At 39.8% G+C, this 15,826-nt stretch overlaps 1 protein-coding gene across 4 annotated transcripts; it reads left to right on the top strand.

Annotated features, from left to right (window-relative positions):
- Nucleotide 1: 1 nt before the first annotated feature.
- Nucleotides 2-13,902, top strand: KIAA0753 (KIAA0753 ortholog). Of its 4 annotated transcripts, XM_027883770.1 has the most exons (16): nt 2-364; nt 1,166-1,532; nt 1,605-1,778; nt 2,286-2,392; nt 2,656-2,718; nt 3,539-3,754; nt 4,835-5,045; nt 6,140-6,339; nt 7,464-7,633; nt 8,381-8,470; nt 8,636-8,723; nt 8,933-9,106; nt 9,930-10,011; nt 10,427-10,547; nt 10,672-10,896; nt 12,761-13,902. In XM_027883770.1, the coding sequence occupies exons 1-16, from the start codon at nt 275-277 to the stop codon at nt 12,876-12,878; spliced, it is 2,496 nt and encodes an 831-aa protein (XP_027739571.1). In that variant the 5' UTR covers nt 2-274; the 3' UTR covers nt 12,879-13,902. The 4 variants fall into 4 exon arrangements, with proteins under 4 accessions (XP_027739571.1, XP_027739569.1, XP_027739568.1 ...); XM_027883768.1 differs by having other exon boundaries at nt 1,166-1,778; nt 6,143-6,339; XM_027883767.1 differs by having other exon boundaries at nt 1,166-1,778.
- The last annotated feature ends 1,924 nt before the right edge of the window (nt 13,903-15,826 follow it).

Genomic DNA, 15,826 nt, shown 5'->3' with positions numbered 1-15,826 from the left:
CGCCTTCCTCCGCCCTCCATTCCTTCGTCTCTCCTGCCTCCCGGCAGCGTCCGGAGTCTGCCGGTGCCGCCCGGGACGCCGTGAGGCTCTGGCAGGCAGCAGAGAAGCCGCCCCTCTCTCCTCTCCGCAGCTACTCAGGCCGGTTCTCCCTCTGTTACTCACTTCAGATCCAGGATTGCATTCTAGAGTCTGAAATCACGGCTGGTTGTTCTTTCGTTCACAGCTGTGAGCACAAGCAAGGGACAGCAGCGGGATTTGCTCTCAAGCCGATGCGATGGGGCCAAGCAAAGCACCGGTGTTTGATGATGCGTTTGCATTCTCCACCCAGCGAGACAGGAATGAAGCAAAGGCTTTACAAACGCAGGTACCGTTTGTTTTCTGCAGCGATGCTGAATTGGTTTCCATTTGTGAGTGTTGCAAAACTATGATTATGACCCACTTACCGAGACAGCCCACCAAGGAGTGTGATACTCGCTTTCCTGATGCTATCACGTATAATCTTCACACTGTTCTTTTGTAAGAGTAGAGATTCAAGAACTATATCTGTAAATGTTCTTAACTTTCTGTTGTGGTTCAGTCCCAGTAGGCAGCTGAGCATGCAGCTGCTCGCTGACTCCCAGCGGGAAGAGAATTGGAAGGGGAAAAGTATTAAAAATTGTGGATTGAGATAAAGGCATGATAATAGAGAAAGCAAATGCTGTGTGCACAAGCAAAGCAAAATAAGGAATTCAGCCATTTCCACAGCTTCATTACGTGTAGCAGTGACTTGGGAAAACAAATACTGTCACTCCAAACAGCTTCCCCTTCCTCCTTCTTTCCCACAGCTTTTACTGCTGAGAATGATGCCACATGGTGTGGAATATCCCTTGGGTCAGTCGGTGTCAGCCATCTCAGCTGTGTCTCCTCCCAGCTTCTTGCCCACCCACAGATTACTCATTGGTGTGCAGAGTGAGGAGCAGAAAAGGCCTTGAGCAATGCTTAGTAAGAATGAAAACACTGGTCTGCTGTTAGCACTGTGTTCAGCACAAATCCAAAACAATGCTGTCATGACGGGATACATGCTAATATAAAAGAAGATCTAATTTCCTTACTGTTATACGCTTGAGTTGCATCACCTATGTAAAGTGTTCTCTGTAACATCAGATTTTTTTTACACTTTGAACAGCTCCAGTTTAATAGAAATGTTCCTGCAGTTCCAGAGAATTTGGCTCTCAGATTCTCTCACCCCCGTCCAATTATAATAGAAAAACTGAAGGCATCCAGTGATCAGCGAAATCCAGCTGGAAGTGAGGACCCCAGCCTGAAAAGCTCTGGCATGTTCTCAGTGGTATCTGAAGAAAAACTGAAACTGGCCATTCAGTTGGCCAAAAGGGACATCAAACGAAGACGTCTTGAAGAGCAAGTGAAACAGCGAGTGTTTGGAAGTGTGGTCAGTAAACCATTGTGGACCCAGAAGTCACAACAGCAGAATACTGAAGTATTTGCAAGTCCAGGAAATAAAAATGCACTGAAGCCTCAAACTCACTTGTCAGGTCAGCAGAGGCTTGATCAGCCTTCCCAAGGGAAGTCTACCAGCTCTGACAGAAATGTTTCTCTCCGTGTAGCTAAGGAAGGAAGGCCAAGATCAGCTGTTTTGGACTCTCCACTCACCCATGACACAGGACCAAATCTCAAGCCAAATTTAAACAAAAAAGAACATAAAAATTTGCAGGAAGTCCGATGTTTGCAAAAGGAATTGAGGAGCTATGTTCAGAAAATTGAAGAAACGATTAAAAAAGGTGTAAGACTGAACAATAATTATGTTATATAAATGTACAGTAGTTTCTTGATTTCCCCCCCCCCCAAGTTGTTTGGCTTGGATAAGAATTCAAATTTATTTCTGGATTTTTGAGAACCATCTACTTTTTTAAAAAAAATAGTTAAAAGCTAGAATAGCTTTCCAGGTTAAGCAATTGGTTCTTTTCTAATAAGTAGCAGGAGGTGTAACCATTCCTAATTTTGAGTGCTTTATCTGTGACTTAGTCATAAAACTAATCGGTCACATGATTTTTAAAGCTCTTACTAATAAGCTATATTGTATAAGACTGTTTAGTCAAATTCTAAATAGAAACACAATCTAGAGTTACAATAATTAATTTACATTACTGCTAAAGGAACCCCAGAAAATATGTGATTTGATTCTGCATGGCAGAAGTTTATTGTTAAATTATTTCTGTTGTCATGGCTTAATTGGGATAGTCACATGTTAAATTAATTCATAAAACATTAAATTCTATGCTTTTTAGGGAGAGATACAGAACTTCTAGATCCTGAGATCAAGCAGCGGCTTTGCACTAGGAGACAGCAACAAGCTGCACGGTCAGCTCGGATGCTGTATGTGCTCCAGCAACAGGTAGGAACCAGCATTTTAAACTGGGATGCATATTAGCTAGTTTATTGTGATGAATTTGACAGAAACAAATTGAAACGAGAGATTCAATCAGGTTATCTGAACTTCCACAGCATTCTAGTTCAGATCTGAATGGTGTGACTAATTGCTCTCATGGCTGACGTCCAAAATTTGGACTTTCACTCAGACGTTACAGTGAAGATTTATTGTTCATTTATAGGCACGGAGCTAATTCTGACTTTCTCCTCTCCTTTCTTGATAAATAGGTAAAAGAAATTCAGGATGATTTAGACAAACTGAGTCCTCATACAATCAAACAAACTAAAAAGGTAAGGTGTAATTATCTGTCAGACTATAAATGACTTATTGACAAAGTTTTCTAGATCATTGAATTTGATTATCTGGGTGCAGCTGAGCCCTCTTCAGAAAGGAGATTTTCTTTTTATCTTAGACCTTTCATCTCATTCTCACAGAAGTATGGATCACTTGGCCTGATACTGCATTTGCTGCTTCTTTCTTCTCAGATTTCATCTGCCTGCAGTAAACTGGGAAGAAGGTGGTTGGTCTTCTGATTTCATGTGGCTTCTAATTCTTTCTTCATTCCAATTCCTTTTTGCAATAACAATGTGTTCTACTGTTGACTGCTTTTTTAAACTTCTGGTTGATGTCACTCAGTCTTACCAGCCTGATTTTCTTCTCTGCCCAGCACCTTTCAGAAGGACAGCACTGAGATCATGCCTACAGTCTGGCCGATGTTGTCCTGTTGTTCTCTTGTGCTTTTCCAGCACTTGTATTTTCTTCTGTAACAAAACCCAGAGGATGGAGAATATTTTGTGTTTGTGCAATTGTTGGACGTTAGGGTCCAGCCTACGATTACAGTTCTGTGTTGGCACACAGAACCATCAAGACCTGTTATACCCAGGCCATTTCACCTGAAGCCAGCATGACATTGAGAGGGGTACTGTTGTGAGGAATCTTTAGTAGATTACTTCAATGCCTGTTTTGTTTTATCTCACAAATGGCTTAATATTCTTCAGAATTATCCCAAGCCTGAGTGTTTCTCCATGAAATTTTGGCAACAATTCTTCCAAGAGTATAAGTATTGATAGAAATTATAGTTAGTAAAACACTTTTTTTTCATTTTCCCAGTCCCAAGCAGTATCCAGGTTGGCAGCAGCACACAGAGGTGCTGTACGAACCTTGCAGGCATTTGCCAATCAGTTCACAGATCAAACAGACGAGCAGATTCCTGCCCACTACAAGGAGCTGGGCAGTCTCATTCGACAACTGTCTCTCTGCTCTGCCAAACTAGAAGGAGATTCTTCCATTTCTGACATTATCATAGATATTTTGCTGCAAGTTGAGGTAGGAAAAAATATTTTGGTTTTGCTAGCGAAATATGAGACTGTGTTCATGAAATGGCAGAATATCTTAATGGTTTTGTTTGTGTTTTTTTTGTTAAAGGCCATATTTTCTAATGTATAAATGTACTTCTAATGTTCCTAAATAATGGTGGTCTAAAAGAGATGTGCATCCTAAACATAAAAGCTACCTGCTGCTGGTCTTATTGATGCTGTTCCTGTCTTTCTTGGCTATCCTGCTATAATAAGGAGTGGTAGTGATAGTGGTAACAAAGCACTAGGTTCTGATTCATTTGCCATATTCAGGACTGAAAGAATTCATTTTATACATTGTTGTGTGTTACGTGTTTATTATTTTGGGATGCATGCTTTAGTAATCAGCATCAGTGATGAACATTTGAGCTTCACCTATGGTGGTGGATGCAGAAGTGTCCAGGCAGAAGATAAAGTTGGGGGTACAAGAGTTACTTAAGCTCTGTGCCCTTCAAATGGCTTTTGTTAATGATATCTGATGGCTTGTACATGTTGTTGGTACCATAGAAAAGTTCTGATTCATGCTGCCTACTATATAAATAACTAAAAGCAACTGATATGAGAGCCATATTTTATTTTCCTTAAAATACTGTTAAAACTGTAAGAGCCGTGTTTTTATTTTTGCTGTTATGAACTGCTTATGAGAACAGTAACAGTGCTAACTGCCTTGAAAAAGGTGAGGAGGTAGAGTTGTTCAAGTTTGGATTTAGCATTGGAAGAAGTGACTGTGTTACTGTAGTCATGTAAGCATGGGAGCTTTTTTGGTCTGTAGCCCTTGTGTCCATTTCTTTTTGAACATTCTGCAAGAAGATTAATTATTCAAGTAAATTGTAAATACAAAAATGTAAGCCTTTTCAGTAAGATTTAAGTTAATAATATGAAAAAGCTTTTACATGAACAACTTGTTTGGAATAATTGCTGTCAGAAAACAAAACAAAACCAAATCCCAAAACCAGACCAAAAAAGTTCCAACTGCTTGGAATCTCTTGAATTTGCTTCTCATTATTACATTTACTGGGAGATTAATTAAAACTCTAAATATTTGACGCAGGATCTGAATTCACTGCTGGAAAACAAGCAAACACCAAAAACAGTGAAGAAATGTATTGCAGCTTCTCAGGCCAAATCTCCAAGGAACACTGAGATATTTCCAGCCCAAAAGCAGCTTCTGTCTCCAAAAGGAGAAAACAAACCTCTCTTCCTAAAGGGACTGCATGGACAAGAGCCTAGAAAACCTCTGTGTGCCAGAAGTCTCTTGACTGGTTTGTATTTCAAATTACTAAGTCCATTTTTATCAGTTTACTTGCCATCTGAAGATCGGTTTTGTAGTATCTTATGTATTGTTGCTCAGAAGTGTATGTTAGCAAATCAGGCTAACAAAAGCCAGGCTGTGGTTGTTTAACTGTTCACACTGAAAAGGTATTCTGAAGCTTAGGCTCAGAATTCCCTTGGTTTGTGCAATTTTTCTACTTCTGAGAGCAGCAGCTCTTTTATTCTTGTCAGTTGATTCCTGATAATGTCTTTTGCACAACACTCAAACTTTTGTACCTAGAGACACATTAACTGATGGTTAAGTTGAAGACTTTGGAGGTTTCCATTACTTGTTTGCCATGCAACTGTTCAGAGTTGGCTTTCTTTATTGTTCCTTTACTTTGTATATGAAAAGAAAGGAGCTTTATTCCTTCTCAAGGTGTTGTGAGAGAAATATACCACCTGAAGTATTTGGACATCTGATGAAAGCCATTATAATTTCTTACGTTATATATAAACTATATTAAGTGTTTTTCTTCTTTATGGTGTCTTTCTGATACCTAATGATGGTTTTCACTAGAATAGTGAGTATTCCCTGCTACCCGCATGTAAGGGCAAGAAGGATACCATATGATGAATTCATCCTTGGCAGTCCAGGGAGACAGCATATAAGCATCTAATGGTTTCCATGTGTCTTGCAGCCTAAAAAAGAATGTTTTGTTATCACTGCCTAGACCTCACATGACAATTACTACCAAAAGGCTTTCTCATGATTTGCATGTATATGTGTATTTTCAAATATTTATATACATATAAATATGTATATGCACACAACCTCTAATCTCTCCTGTTCGTCAAAACAATGCAGGAAAGACAATTTCTTTAATGCTTGTCAGGAAATATAAGGCTGGATTTTTTTTGGTTGGTTGGTTGGTTTTTTTAAATTATGGTAGAGCTTAAAAGTTCACGATTAGGTATACCTAGCATAACAGAGTTATCAAATGTAGAAATAAAGACAATTCTTGCCCCTCTCACCTTACAAAAGGTAAAAGTTTATGTGTTATTTTTGATACAAACAAGCACTGACATGTTGCAAATATTTTAGCAGTTCAAAAGGCAAACAGTTGGACTCATATATTTCACAATAAATACCAAGAAGAAAGTGACCCACCTACTCCAGAGAGAAATGCCACTTTACAGGGAAGCACAGATGCCCTGGTGAGAGCTAGAACTGTAAAAAAAGAGTCTGTCCTTAAAGGTGGTCCTTTGGAGAAGAAAGGCATATCATTGCCTGCAAAACCACAGGTATGGAAGTGATAAATTATTTATGCTGTCTTCTACTTGTGCTTTGGGATTTGTTATGTAACGTAAGACACTGTCAGTGCTTGCCCTTCCTCACAATACTTCTATTCTGAGCTAGGAGACACAGTGGGATAAACTGTCATCTACCTGTTATTTCTACTGGTTATGACTATTTTAGCAAATATTTTTAGAAAGCAGTGTTACAGTTCCTTGGAAACACATTGTACAACTAGAAACACCGAATAACAGAATTAGCAAGGAAAATGTTCACTGAAAACTAGTTTCATATTTGAAATTAGCATGTTTTTTTCAAGTTGAAATTAAAGCTGAAGTATTTTCTTCCTATTGGTAATCCTCTGTCACAAATAATGCACTCAGCAGTAATGTCATCCTAGTCTTAGGAGGAGAATATAAGTTAGGCAGACTTACTTAATTGATTACAGAAATGATAAAACTTCATAATACAAGTTCTGGTTTCTGCTATGTCTTTGCCACCAGCAAGAGGCTTCTGTAATGTAAAACAAATGAGTTCTTAAAAGACTAGTGCTAGATTTTGTAAATAGATGGGGTTTTTTTATTCCTTCCTCCAAATATCACCTTCAACTTGAAAATTCAGATCTGACACAGTAACACAGCTGTATGTATATGTAACTTTTACTGCTTTCCATCTATGTGTGTCAGTGAGAAATGTGGGCAGAAAGGTTAAGCATTTCAGTATTTCATACTGAGGGGATGAGTCTAAGTGATCTTGTAGCAAATACAGAAGTGGCGATATTGTAGTTTTGTGGCTGAAGAAAAGGTTACCTTGGAAACCTTCTATTTGGATTTATTAAGAGTTAACATAGAGTCTAATTCTGAAAAATTAAAAATTATTTTTTTCCCCATGAAGGGCAACATTGGAAAAGCTGGAACTGTTTGCGAAAATAACAGTTGCAGGATCAAGCATATGTTCTCTTCAGGCACAGCTGTATTTCCCTTTAAAGCGGTTGTAAAACCTCCACATATGTCATCTGTGCAGCAAAGTCAGCAGGCATGACTTCAAGACAAAATCTGAAGCAAAATGCAAAATACTTTAATAATTCAGCAACTGGAATATATGTTTTTAATCTGATGGTGTTAATTTTAAGGGAACGCTGAAACCTCTGAAGTCAAGACAGGTGCGCCCTCAAGGAAAGCGTGGTGGATTTCGAGAGCCAACTATATCTTTCCAGCTAAAAGAGACCAAACGACCTGCTAAGGAGAGCAGAATTCCCTGCCCTCCTCCAAAGCCTCCAGCTCTGCCTGTTCCACCTAAGCGGTATGTTAACAGTCCTGAGGCACCCATCCTTACCCTGCTTTCCAGTGGGAATGCTGCTGGCTCTGTGCTGGTAGCTGGGACAGAGTTGGCCTGGCTGCAGCCCAGGGTGGCCAGTGGCACAGCACAACTCTCTGCCAGATGGCTCAGAGCAGCCTCGTTCCCTAAAGCCCAGGAAGAGCCAAGGCTTTAGACTTTTGCCTGAGTCGCTGCCTGGGAGTCAAGGCCAAACTGTGCAAGGCAGGGCAGTGACAAAACACAGCAGGCAGAGTGGGTATTCATAGCACTGCATTAAGGAGGTAAATAAATATTATCTCCCTGTTCCAGAAGGACAAAATACATTTATTTGTCTCAGACAATAATAGAGAGCAGGTTTGTTTACCTTAAAGTATATTCAACATCCAGTTAGACCAGGGCTCCCCGAATTTAAGTTGCTTTGGGATTGGTGTTTGTGGCAGTTGAAGCAAGAGGTCCAGGTGCTGAATCTGTAGTAGGCAGTGTGCAGGGTAAGATGAGGAGCTCATTTCTCTGGGCCAAGTACTTCTTATTTGCCAACAGCAGAAACATAATTCAAGATCCCTGGTTCTCAACAGAGTTTTCTGGCTTATATGGTCTTACAGTCAGAATTAATTTTCTCTTTAAAGTTTCTTGCAACTTTTCCAAACTAATACACAAAATCTCATTATTTCATTCTTCAGCTGTTAGAATGTGCATTTTGTAACCCTCTATGTTACTGTGCTATTTTTGAAGACTAGCGAGGCCTGGAGCGGAAAATTCAAGAGGAGTGAAGGTTCTAACTGACCTTGGCAGAGGAGAGATAAAAAAAATACAAAAGTTAAGGTAATGACTTACTTTGAAGATCTCATAACTGGTGTCAGACATGATATGAGCTTCTCCACACTCCAGCAGTCCCCCTAAAAGTAAACTTATGTATTTGGGGTTTTTAAATTATTGTTGTCATACCAAGTTTGAAAATGGCATTGCCGTTTGTTCTTTTTTGTGCAGGTCACAAACTGTTTCCCCAGCCCCCTGTGCAGGCAAAGTTGCGAAAGAGGTACAGGAGTGGTTGGAACCTCTGTCAGACAGCACACAGGTAATACAGGCAAGCTAATGCTACAGGGCGAATGATGCCTTGAGAGCTGTCAAACATTTATAAAGGGGCAACATAATTTCTTTTCAACTTAATGCGAGTTGGTTTGGGTTTGATTTATTCTTTCTTTCTTATATTGGCTTTGTGTCTTTTTGTTTTCTGTGTTGTTTTTTTTTGTTTGTCTGTTTGTTTTGTTTTGATTTTTTAAGTAGCAGGTTGCAGAAAAGGCAGATATTCTGACTGAAAAGCTGTTGGATGATCTTTTGGAAGATACTGCCCAGGAACTGTGGAGCATGGAGCAGCATAAGAGACTCCAGACAAGGGCCCTGCCTATGGCTGACACTCATAGTCTAGAGTCAATGTTGCAAAGAATGGAAGAAATTGAAGTAAGATTTTCTGTCTTGGTTGTTCTCATTAGTGCCAATTTCTTGATTACTGTCCATAAATCGTAATATCTCCAAGTATCTACATTCTTAAATGAAGCAAAGTCTGACTGGATCAGTGTCTGAAATCAAAGACCTGGGAGGAGTCTCTGCTTCCAGCAAAACACAGTGTAAAATCAGAAGCAGAATGTTTGATGAATTTGTTGCTTTAGAATTGGCAGACCTGAGTTTGCTTCCCATCTCAAGACTTTGTAGCTTAGATCACCATATGTGAATGGGAGAATCAGCATGGTGGTTATGTTGATTGCCTCGCAGATTGGAAAGTATCTGAATATTAATTTGATTTTTTCCCTTTCTTGTGCTATAGAATCTCAGTATTCTAGTAGTATGATCATCTCGAGGAAATATGCTCTGGCAATCCAAAGTATTTTGGAGGGCAACATGGGGAAGTCAGACAAATACATGGTTATCTGTGCCCTTATTTATTCTTCTTTCTGTGTAAATATTCATAGTTTATAATTTACTTGACTTGAGCTTTCCCATACATTGCTCTTTAAAAGAAAGCATGAGGATTCTTCAGTTGTTTGGCTGAGGGCTGTTGGTCTGAAATGGGAGCAGTTACCATGGGACTGGCAACTAGTTTCATATTCAAGTATGGCATTTTGAACAACATAAATGTCTGTGATTTCACTCCCCCACCACTTTTCTGTGTTATGTTACCAGCCGAAATAAGCCTGCTTTGCCCAAGGAGGATCATGACCTACTTTCCTATTGAGTGATAATAAGGTATGCGGGTGATTAACTGCTGTTGTGTGTTCCAATGTAGAGACACCGGGAGAGTGTCCGCAGGAGAATCAGTCAGATCATGTACACTGACTCCCACTTCTGGGCCCAGGAAGACAAAATAGGTAACTGTCTTTTTTAATGCCACTGTGTTGTTTATACAAGTTGGAAAATCTCACAATATGGCTGTTGAAGATTAAGCCCAAATCTGTATGGATTTTTTTTTCCACGTCTTGGATTTACTGCCAGGTTTAATAGACTGCTCGTTTTACAGTGGTATTTTCTATCTCTCTGCTAGAAGCATCCACTGACAGCACAAATGATTTATACTAAAGGCAGCATTTCTAAAATGCTCAGCTTTACTACACTAAGCTCTTGGAAATGCTATACTGAATTTACATTTTAGGCACTTCTCAAGTCTTTACTTACCCACAGGAGTTCCTCTTAAAAGAAGCAAGTCTTTGTGAGGACTTAATCTGCAGTAGATGTAGTTTTCCTCTTTTAATAAAACAATTTTAAATGATATTTTCTTCCTTCTAGAACAACATGTGGCATCAATATCTGAAAGACTCACATCTCCTCATCCAATTCAGATAACAAAATTAATTGGACATACAGAGCTAGAAACAAACATTTTATTTGAGAAACCTTTTGATGACAAGTAAGTGGAATATTTGGCCCTACACTAAACTGTGGGGCATGAAATCTGTGTGACTTCATTATAGTGTTTTCAAAAAAAGACTTGAAAATCCAGTTCTGTTTTGATGATTACTTTATATTTCCAGTGATATTGATGAAAACAAAGAAGCAGAGGAGAAATTGCAGACTGGTAATGAGATTCTGCACCCCTTGCCTTTGAACTCTCTACAGAAAACGTGCTCTGTGTCTCTCTCTGTGCCAAACCATATGCTCCAGAGCATCTTGGATTATAACAGCAGATACAAGCATCACTTAAAGCTTATTTCCCATGAGGTGGTGGGCAGTTTCGATCCATGGCAGATTGCTGACAGGTATATGAACTGTCTTTGTGATTTTGAAGTGAATGTATCAGCTGACAACAGATTTTTCTGTTCTTACTCAGGAGAAGAGTGGAGAGGTGACATTTAAATTCCAGACTGAAAGCCAGAGGCTGTTGGCTCTTAGGCTTTTTCTCTACTGGTACTAGGTATTCATGGATTTTGAAGGTAGTTGGATAAAACAAAAGGATATGGGAGTAGAATGTTCATCCCTTGGTATATATAGAAGATGTGAAGAAACAGTGAACTACAGTCTTTCTGCTGTTCACTTCTTGGCAAAGAAAAATTGTTTCTCAGGCCTAATGTCTGCTAAGCAGCAGAGCATAAGCCAAAATACCCACCTTTGCACTGAAGCTTGAATAAGTGTTTTGATTAGTCAGTAGCAGGTTTAGCAAGTAAATTACATCACTGGTTATCACTTCCTTGCACTTCTTTGAGTAATTACCTACAATTGCCTAGAAATAATTTTCAATATGTATGTTACATTTAAAAAATCACCTATTGGTCTTATAAAGTCCAGCCCAAAGAAAGCATGGAAATACAGGATGAATTTGAAACCTTGCTAGCCCTGTTCTTTCAGAACTGCAGGAATACTGGCACAACATCAGTTGGCATAGAGGGGCCACTCATTTCCCTGCAGAGTGGAAATGAGAAGGCATCTGACTATGGGAGAAGAGATGAGAAAAGAAAACTCTGGAGTATTAAGAAAGAATTGCAAAACCTAACCTCAGTGGTTGTAGATGGGACGGGTTCCCATATTTGTCTGTATTGGCAGATTGGACATCAGGCTTAACTGCCAAGAGTCTTTAAACTTTAGCATACATTTTTAATGTAGTAGCATTGAAATCAGTGATACAGCTTGTTTGATTGGCATCTGCATAAAGTGTTTTCAGGAACAGGTCCTGCAATATTTGAGATGACTCACATGCATAAAGCTAATCCTACGTGTTGGTGATTTGCCCAAGTGTGGATAAGTAGGCACACGTTGTAATAACTGTGATTAGGCCACTGTATTTGAATCTGCTGAACCAACCCACTGCAACAGAGCTCGTCAGTGCTCAGTGCTGTCATCCTGTCTTCTGAGCTGTGCTTCATTGAGTCTCTGGTGTGAGACTGGTGCTGCCAAGGCTGGCACCTCTGTGGGACTGGCAGGTGGATTCGTTGGCAGTGATCCTCCTCCTGACAGTGGGTGCCACAGCTGCCACATGACCCATGCTCGGCAACATCTGACACCAAACTGCAAATGCAGCCAGTCCCTGGCAGGCTTTGTGACTCTGAACAGCCCCAGGGTATGTTGGGCTCGGGAACACCAAGGTGTTTTGGAGCACATGCAGAACTGCAGAGTTCTTCTCAGGTAGCCAGTAAACAATCGTATATTTACACACAAACAGTTTTCATTCTGTAACATCTGCTGTGGTCCAGAGATTACTGAAAGTGACATTTTACTCAAAACTTTTCTGCTCTCAGTAAGGCCTGATTCAGTGACAGCTAAAATCAATAAAAAGCTTCCCATTTACTTCAGTGGCCTTTGGATTAACACCACAGTATGTTCATTCTTATTCTCAAAGCAGAATTAATATCTTAAGAGTTGGAAAAAAGGAAACAACTGAGATCTCTCAGTACTTTTAAGCTTGAAGTATTCCCTTTGCTGTGAACCAGACTGAGGATAGAATTTCTGCTGTCTTACACAACCCATATCAGAACACATATCAAATCCTTTCTTGGGCTAGGCAGTAGAAAGAAAAAAGTATCTACCTTTTAAAATCAGAGCACTGATATCAATAGCATGAATGACTGAAATTTGAAATCTGACTCTCTGAACATTTTCCTTCTCTTTTTTGCCTTCCCTTTGCCTCAGTCTTGCAGAGCAACTGACAGAAGAAGCCCTGTGTGACGTGGCAGCAGAGCTGCAGGATGTTTGTGAGGACTATGCAGAAGCTGTGTTCATGTCAGAGTTTTTGCAACCACTGCAATGAATTATTTCTCTCTTGCCCCATCAACATCAGCTTCAGCCCGACAGTTTGTGAGATTCTCTGCACCAGATCTTCATCAAGGATTCATCTCAGGTTTTTATAAAACCATTACAAATAATGTTTCCCTTTTCAGACCTGTTGTTGTCTGACCATTATGCTTAGCACATACATTGGGATGAGTTCTTTTGGGGATGTGGCAATCCAAGGAAGGTTTCTTGTGGCACAGCACAAGTAGATGTAAACATTTGGCACTGGCTGTATCCGCAGACCTGCTTGGGCTCTTGCCATCACCTTCAGGATGAAGTCCCTTAGTATCTCTGGTACATCATGCATAGACAAATGAGACCTTTCAATAGAAGCACATCATAAGATCTTCTTTTTATTTTCTTAAACTAGTCTAAAATGTTATGTTTTTATTAGCATTTAGTGATTGAAACCCACATTCCTTTTTCTTAAGAATCCAATTGAAATGAAGAACAACAAAATAAATGAACAATTGGCATTTCTGCAACATTGAATTAACTTGTTTGTTTCAAGTAATCAAGGTACTGGTTTGGGATATGTCTGGAGTGAGCACTGATTAATAATTATTTAGGTAATATTCTAGGGAAATGCAAGCTCAGCCCTTGAGGTAACCCATAAGAACAATATGACAGTCTGTTTCCTTTGACAAATTTTTTTTCTCTAATATTGTTCAGCCTATAACAGATTAATTTTTAACCTTCTAAGAAAGATTATTTCCTCTAATTAGAAATAGATTTTAAAATAATTTTGTTTTTATTCAAGCCAGGTTTGCTATTTTGTCTTGAAATTTACATCAAATATAATGATGTAAATGTTACTGCTCATGTGTGATTTTGCTGATACGTGATTCTATAATTTAAAATAGTTAATTTCTAAGATTACAGAGATAAGCCTGGTTTAAGTCAAAAATACTAAAGCCATAATGCCTCTATGTATGTGTATATATGCTTGTGAAAGTATTTTCAAGGTATTTTATTTTTTAATAAACAACACTTGTTTCTTATGACTGAATGTAGTTTTAATTTAAGATAACTTCTCTCTGAACCCATTTGGAACAGTCGGCATCCAGCACACAAGGGAGTACCTGGCAACATTACAAGAGTCAGACTACATGCATCTTGAAGTTTTGTGGCATTTGTGTGCCTTTTTGGATCAGAAATGTGTGGAGAGTGAAGGCCTTAGATAGGATTCTCAACTTCACACTCTTCAGTCCTTCTGAAGAAACTTTAATAATGTGTTTTGTAATGCATTATTTACACAGGCAAGCTAGATAATTGCAAAGTTTCTAACCTGAAAAATTTTGTAATTGTAGAGCTTCATCTTAAAAGTTACTCTGCTTGTCATTGTTCCTAAGGGACAAGCCAGCACTAGGGGGGCTAAACATTATGTATGTGCTCAATTCTTGTCAGAATATGTTAATAGAGACTCTATATGGAGCTGAAATGTGCAATTCCACTGCAGTTGTTAATTGTGCATCTTATGAGCCTTGCACTTACTTAAAGCCCCTGTCATGTCCATACTGCTTTAAAGCTAAGCCATGGGGGAGTACAAGAAACAGTTTCAACTTTAAAAAGTATTTTCATGTTATAGATACTGTTTAGCCTGGAGAAGAGGAGGGTCAGGGGAGACCTCATCACTCTGTACAGCTACCTGAAAGGAGGTTGTAGCCAGGTGGGGGTTGGTCTCCTCTCCCAGGCAGCTATCAGTAAGACAAGAGGGCACGGTCTTAAGCTCTGCCAGGGGAGTTTTAGGTTGGATATTAGGAAGAAATTCTTTACAGAGAGAGTAATCAGGCATTGGAATGGGCTGCCCAGGGGAGTGGTGAATTCTCTGTCCCTGGAGGTTTTTAAGATGAGACTGGATGTGGCACTGAGTGCCAGGGTCTAGTAACCATGGTGGTGGTAGTGTATCAAGAGTTGGATTTGATGATCTCAGAGGTCCTTTACAACCCGGCTAATTCTATGATTCTATGAATACATTTTCTTGGAGACTGTGCTGTTTCTCATTGCTGAAAGTCTTTGGAAACAAGTTAGATATCCAAAATATAATATTCTACCTGTTGTTGCAGAGGATCCCCTTCCATAAATCTGGACTAGATTTTATTTTAAGATACTTATAGGCCTGGGTTTTTTTGGTTTCTGAATCTGTATGTTTTTTCAGTGTCAGAGCTGTGAGAGGGATGAAGCAAAAACCGGATGAAAGGATTCAGTGGTTCTATAGATGTGTGAATAACTCCAACAAACAAATATCAATGACTGCAGCTGTGTAGTTTCCAGAGTGGTTCAGGGTGGTGTAGGTGATGGCTGGTAGGAGCCCATTAGACCAGTTTGGCACAAGTGCTGTGCCATATCCTGGAGGTATTAATTGCCCCAACCAACCTGCCTGGGACCCTTGCCCATGGATAGGAACCCCTCTTGTAGTCAGGCAAGTCCCCAGTCCTTGCCGGAACAGTGATGCAGGTACAGCCCCATCCCCCTGTGCCTTCACATGCCCTTGGCTCCTGTTGTGTGGTGTGCTCTGGTGATGCTCGGCTGTCAGTGGGAACTGTGGCTGCTACCATCTGTCATGCTTAGGTGCTGTGGAACTGTGCCTGGAGGTGCAGCCACTTCCCAACCTGTGCCGTGGGTACATTCTCTCCTGGGGCAGCTGTGCTCCTCCTTCCTGATAAATAACCAGGTGTGCGGGACCCCGAAGACAGGACTGTGCATTTGCATTCTTATGAGCAGCTCCTGCAACTCCTGAAAGCACGCAGCATACTCTGTAAATATTTAACTGTAGAAATTAATGCGTACTTCTGGAGGTAGTTATGGCAACAGTGTTTGCTCTACCAGTGCTTTAGAGAGCTACTTGTTTCTACTAATGCTGGACCTAATGAAACGTCCATTAACGTCAGTGAAAGAGCATAATTGAACTCCTTTCTCTTCTTT

Source organism: Empidonax traillii, unplaced genomic scaffold (genome assembly GCF_003031625.1).
Source record: "Empidonax traillii isolate 1590-97213 ecotype Southwest subspecies unplaced genomic scaffold, ASM303162v1 scaffold135:size1941959, whole genome shotgun sequence".
In the NCBI taxonomy this organism is placed as follows: domain Eukaryota; kingdom Metazoa; phylum Chordata; class Aves; order Passeriformes; family Tyrannidae; genus Empidonax; species Empidonax traillii.
This window is presented reverse-complemented; position numbering and strand designations above follow the sequence as displayed.

Bases quoted from the DNA above. Each gene is read 5' to 3' on its own strand.
- KIAA0753 (XM_027883767.1), top strand. From the start codon at position 275: ATGGGGCCAAGCAAAGCACCGGTGTTTGATGATGCGTTTGCATTCTCC. The intron at 2,719-3,538 runs GTAAGGTGTAAT...TCATTTTCCCAG, and splicing joins CAATCAAACAAACTAAAAAG to TCCCAAGCAGTATCCAGGTT. The intron at 8,724-8,932 runs GTAATACAGGCA...TTTTTTAAGTAG, and splicing joins CTCTGTCAGACAGCACACAG to CAGGTTGCAGAAAAGGCAGA.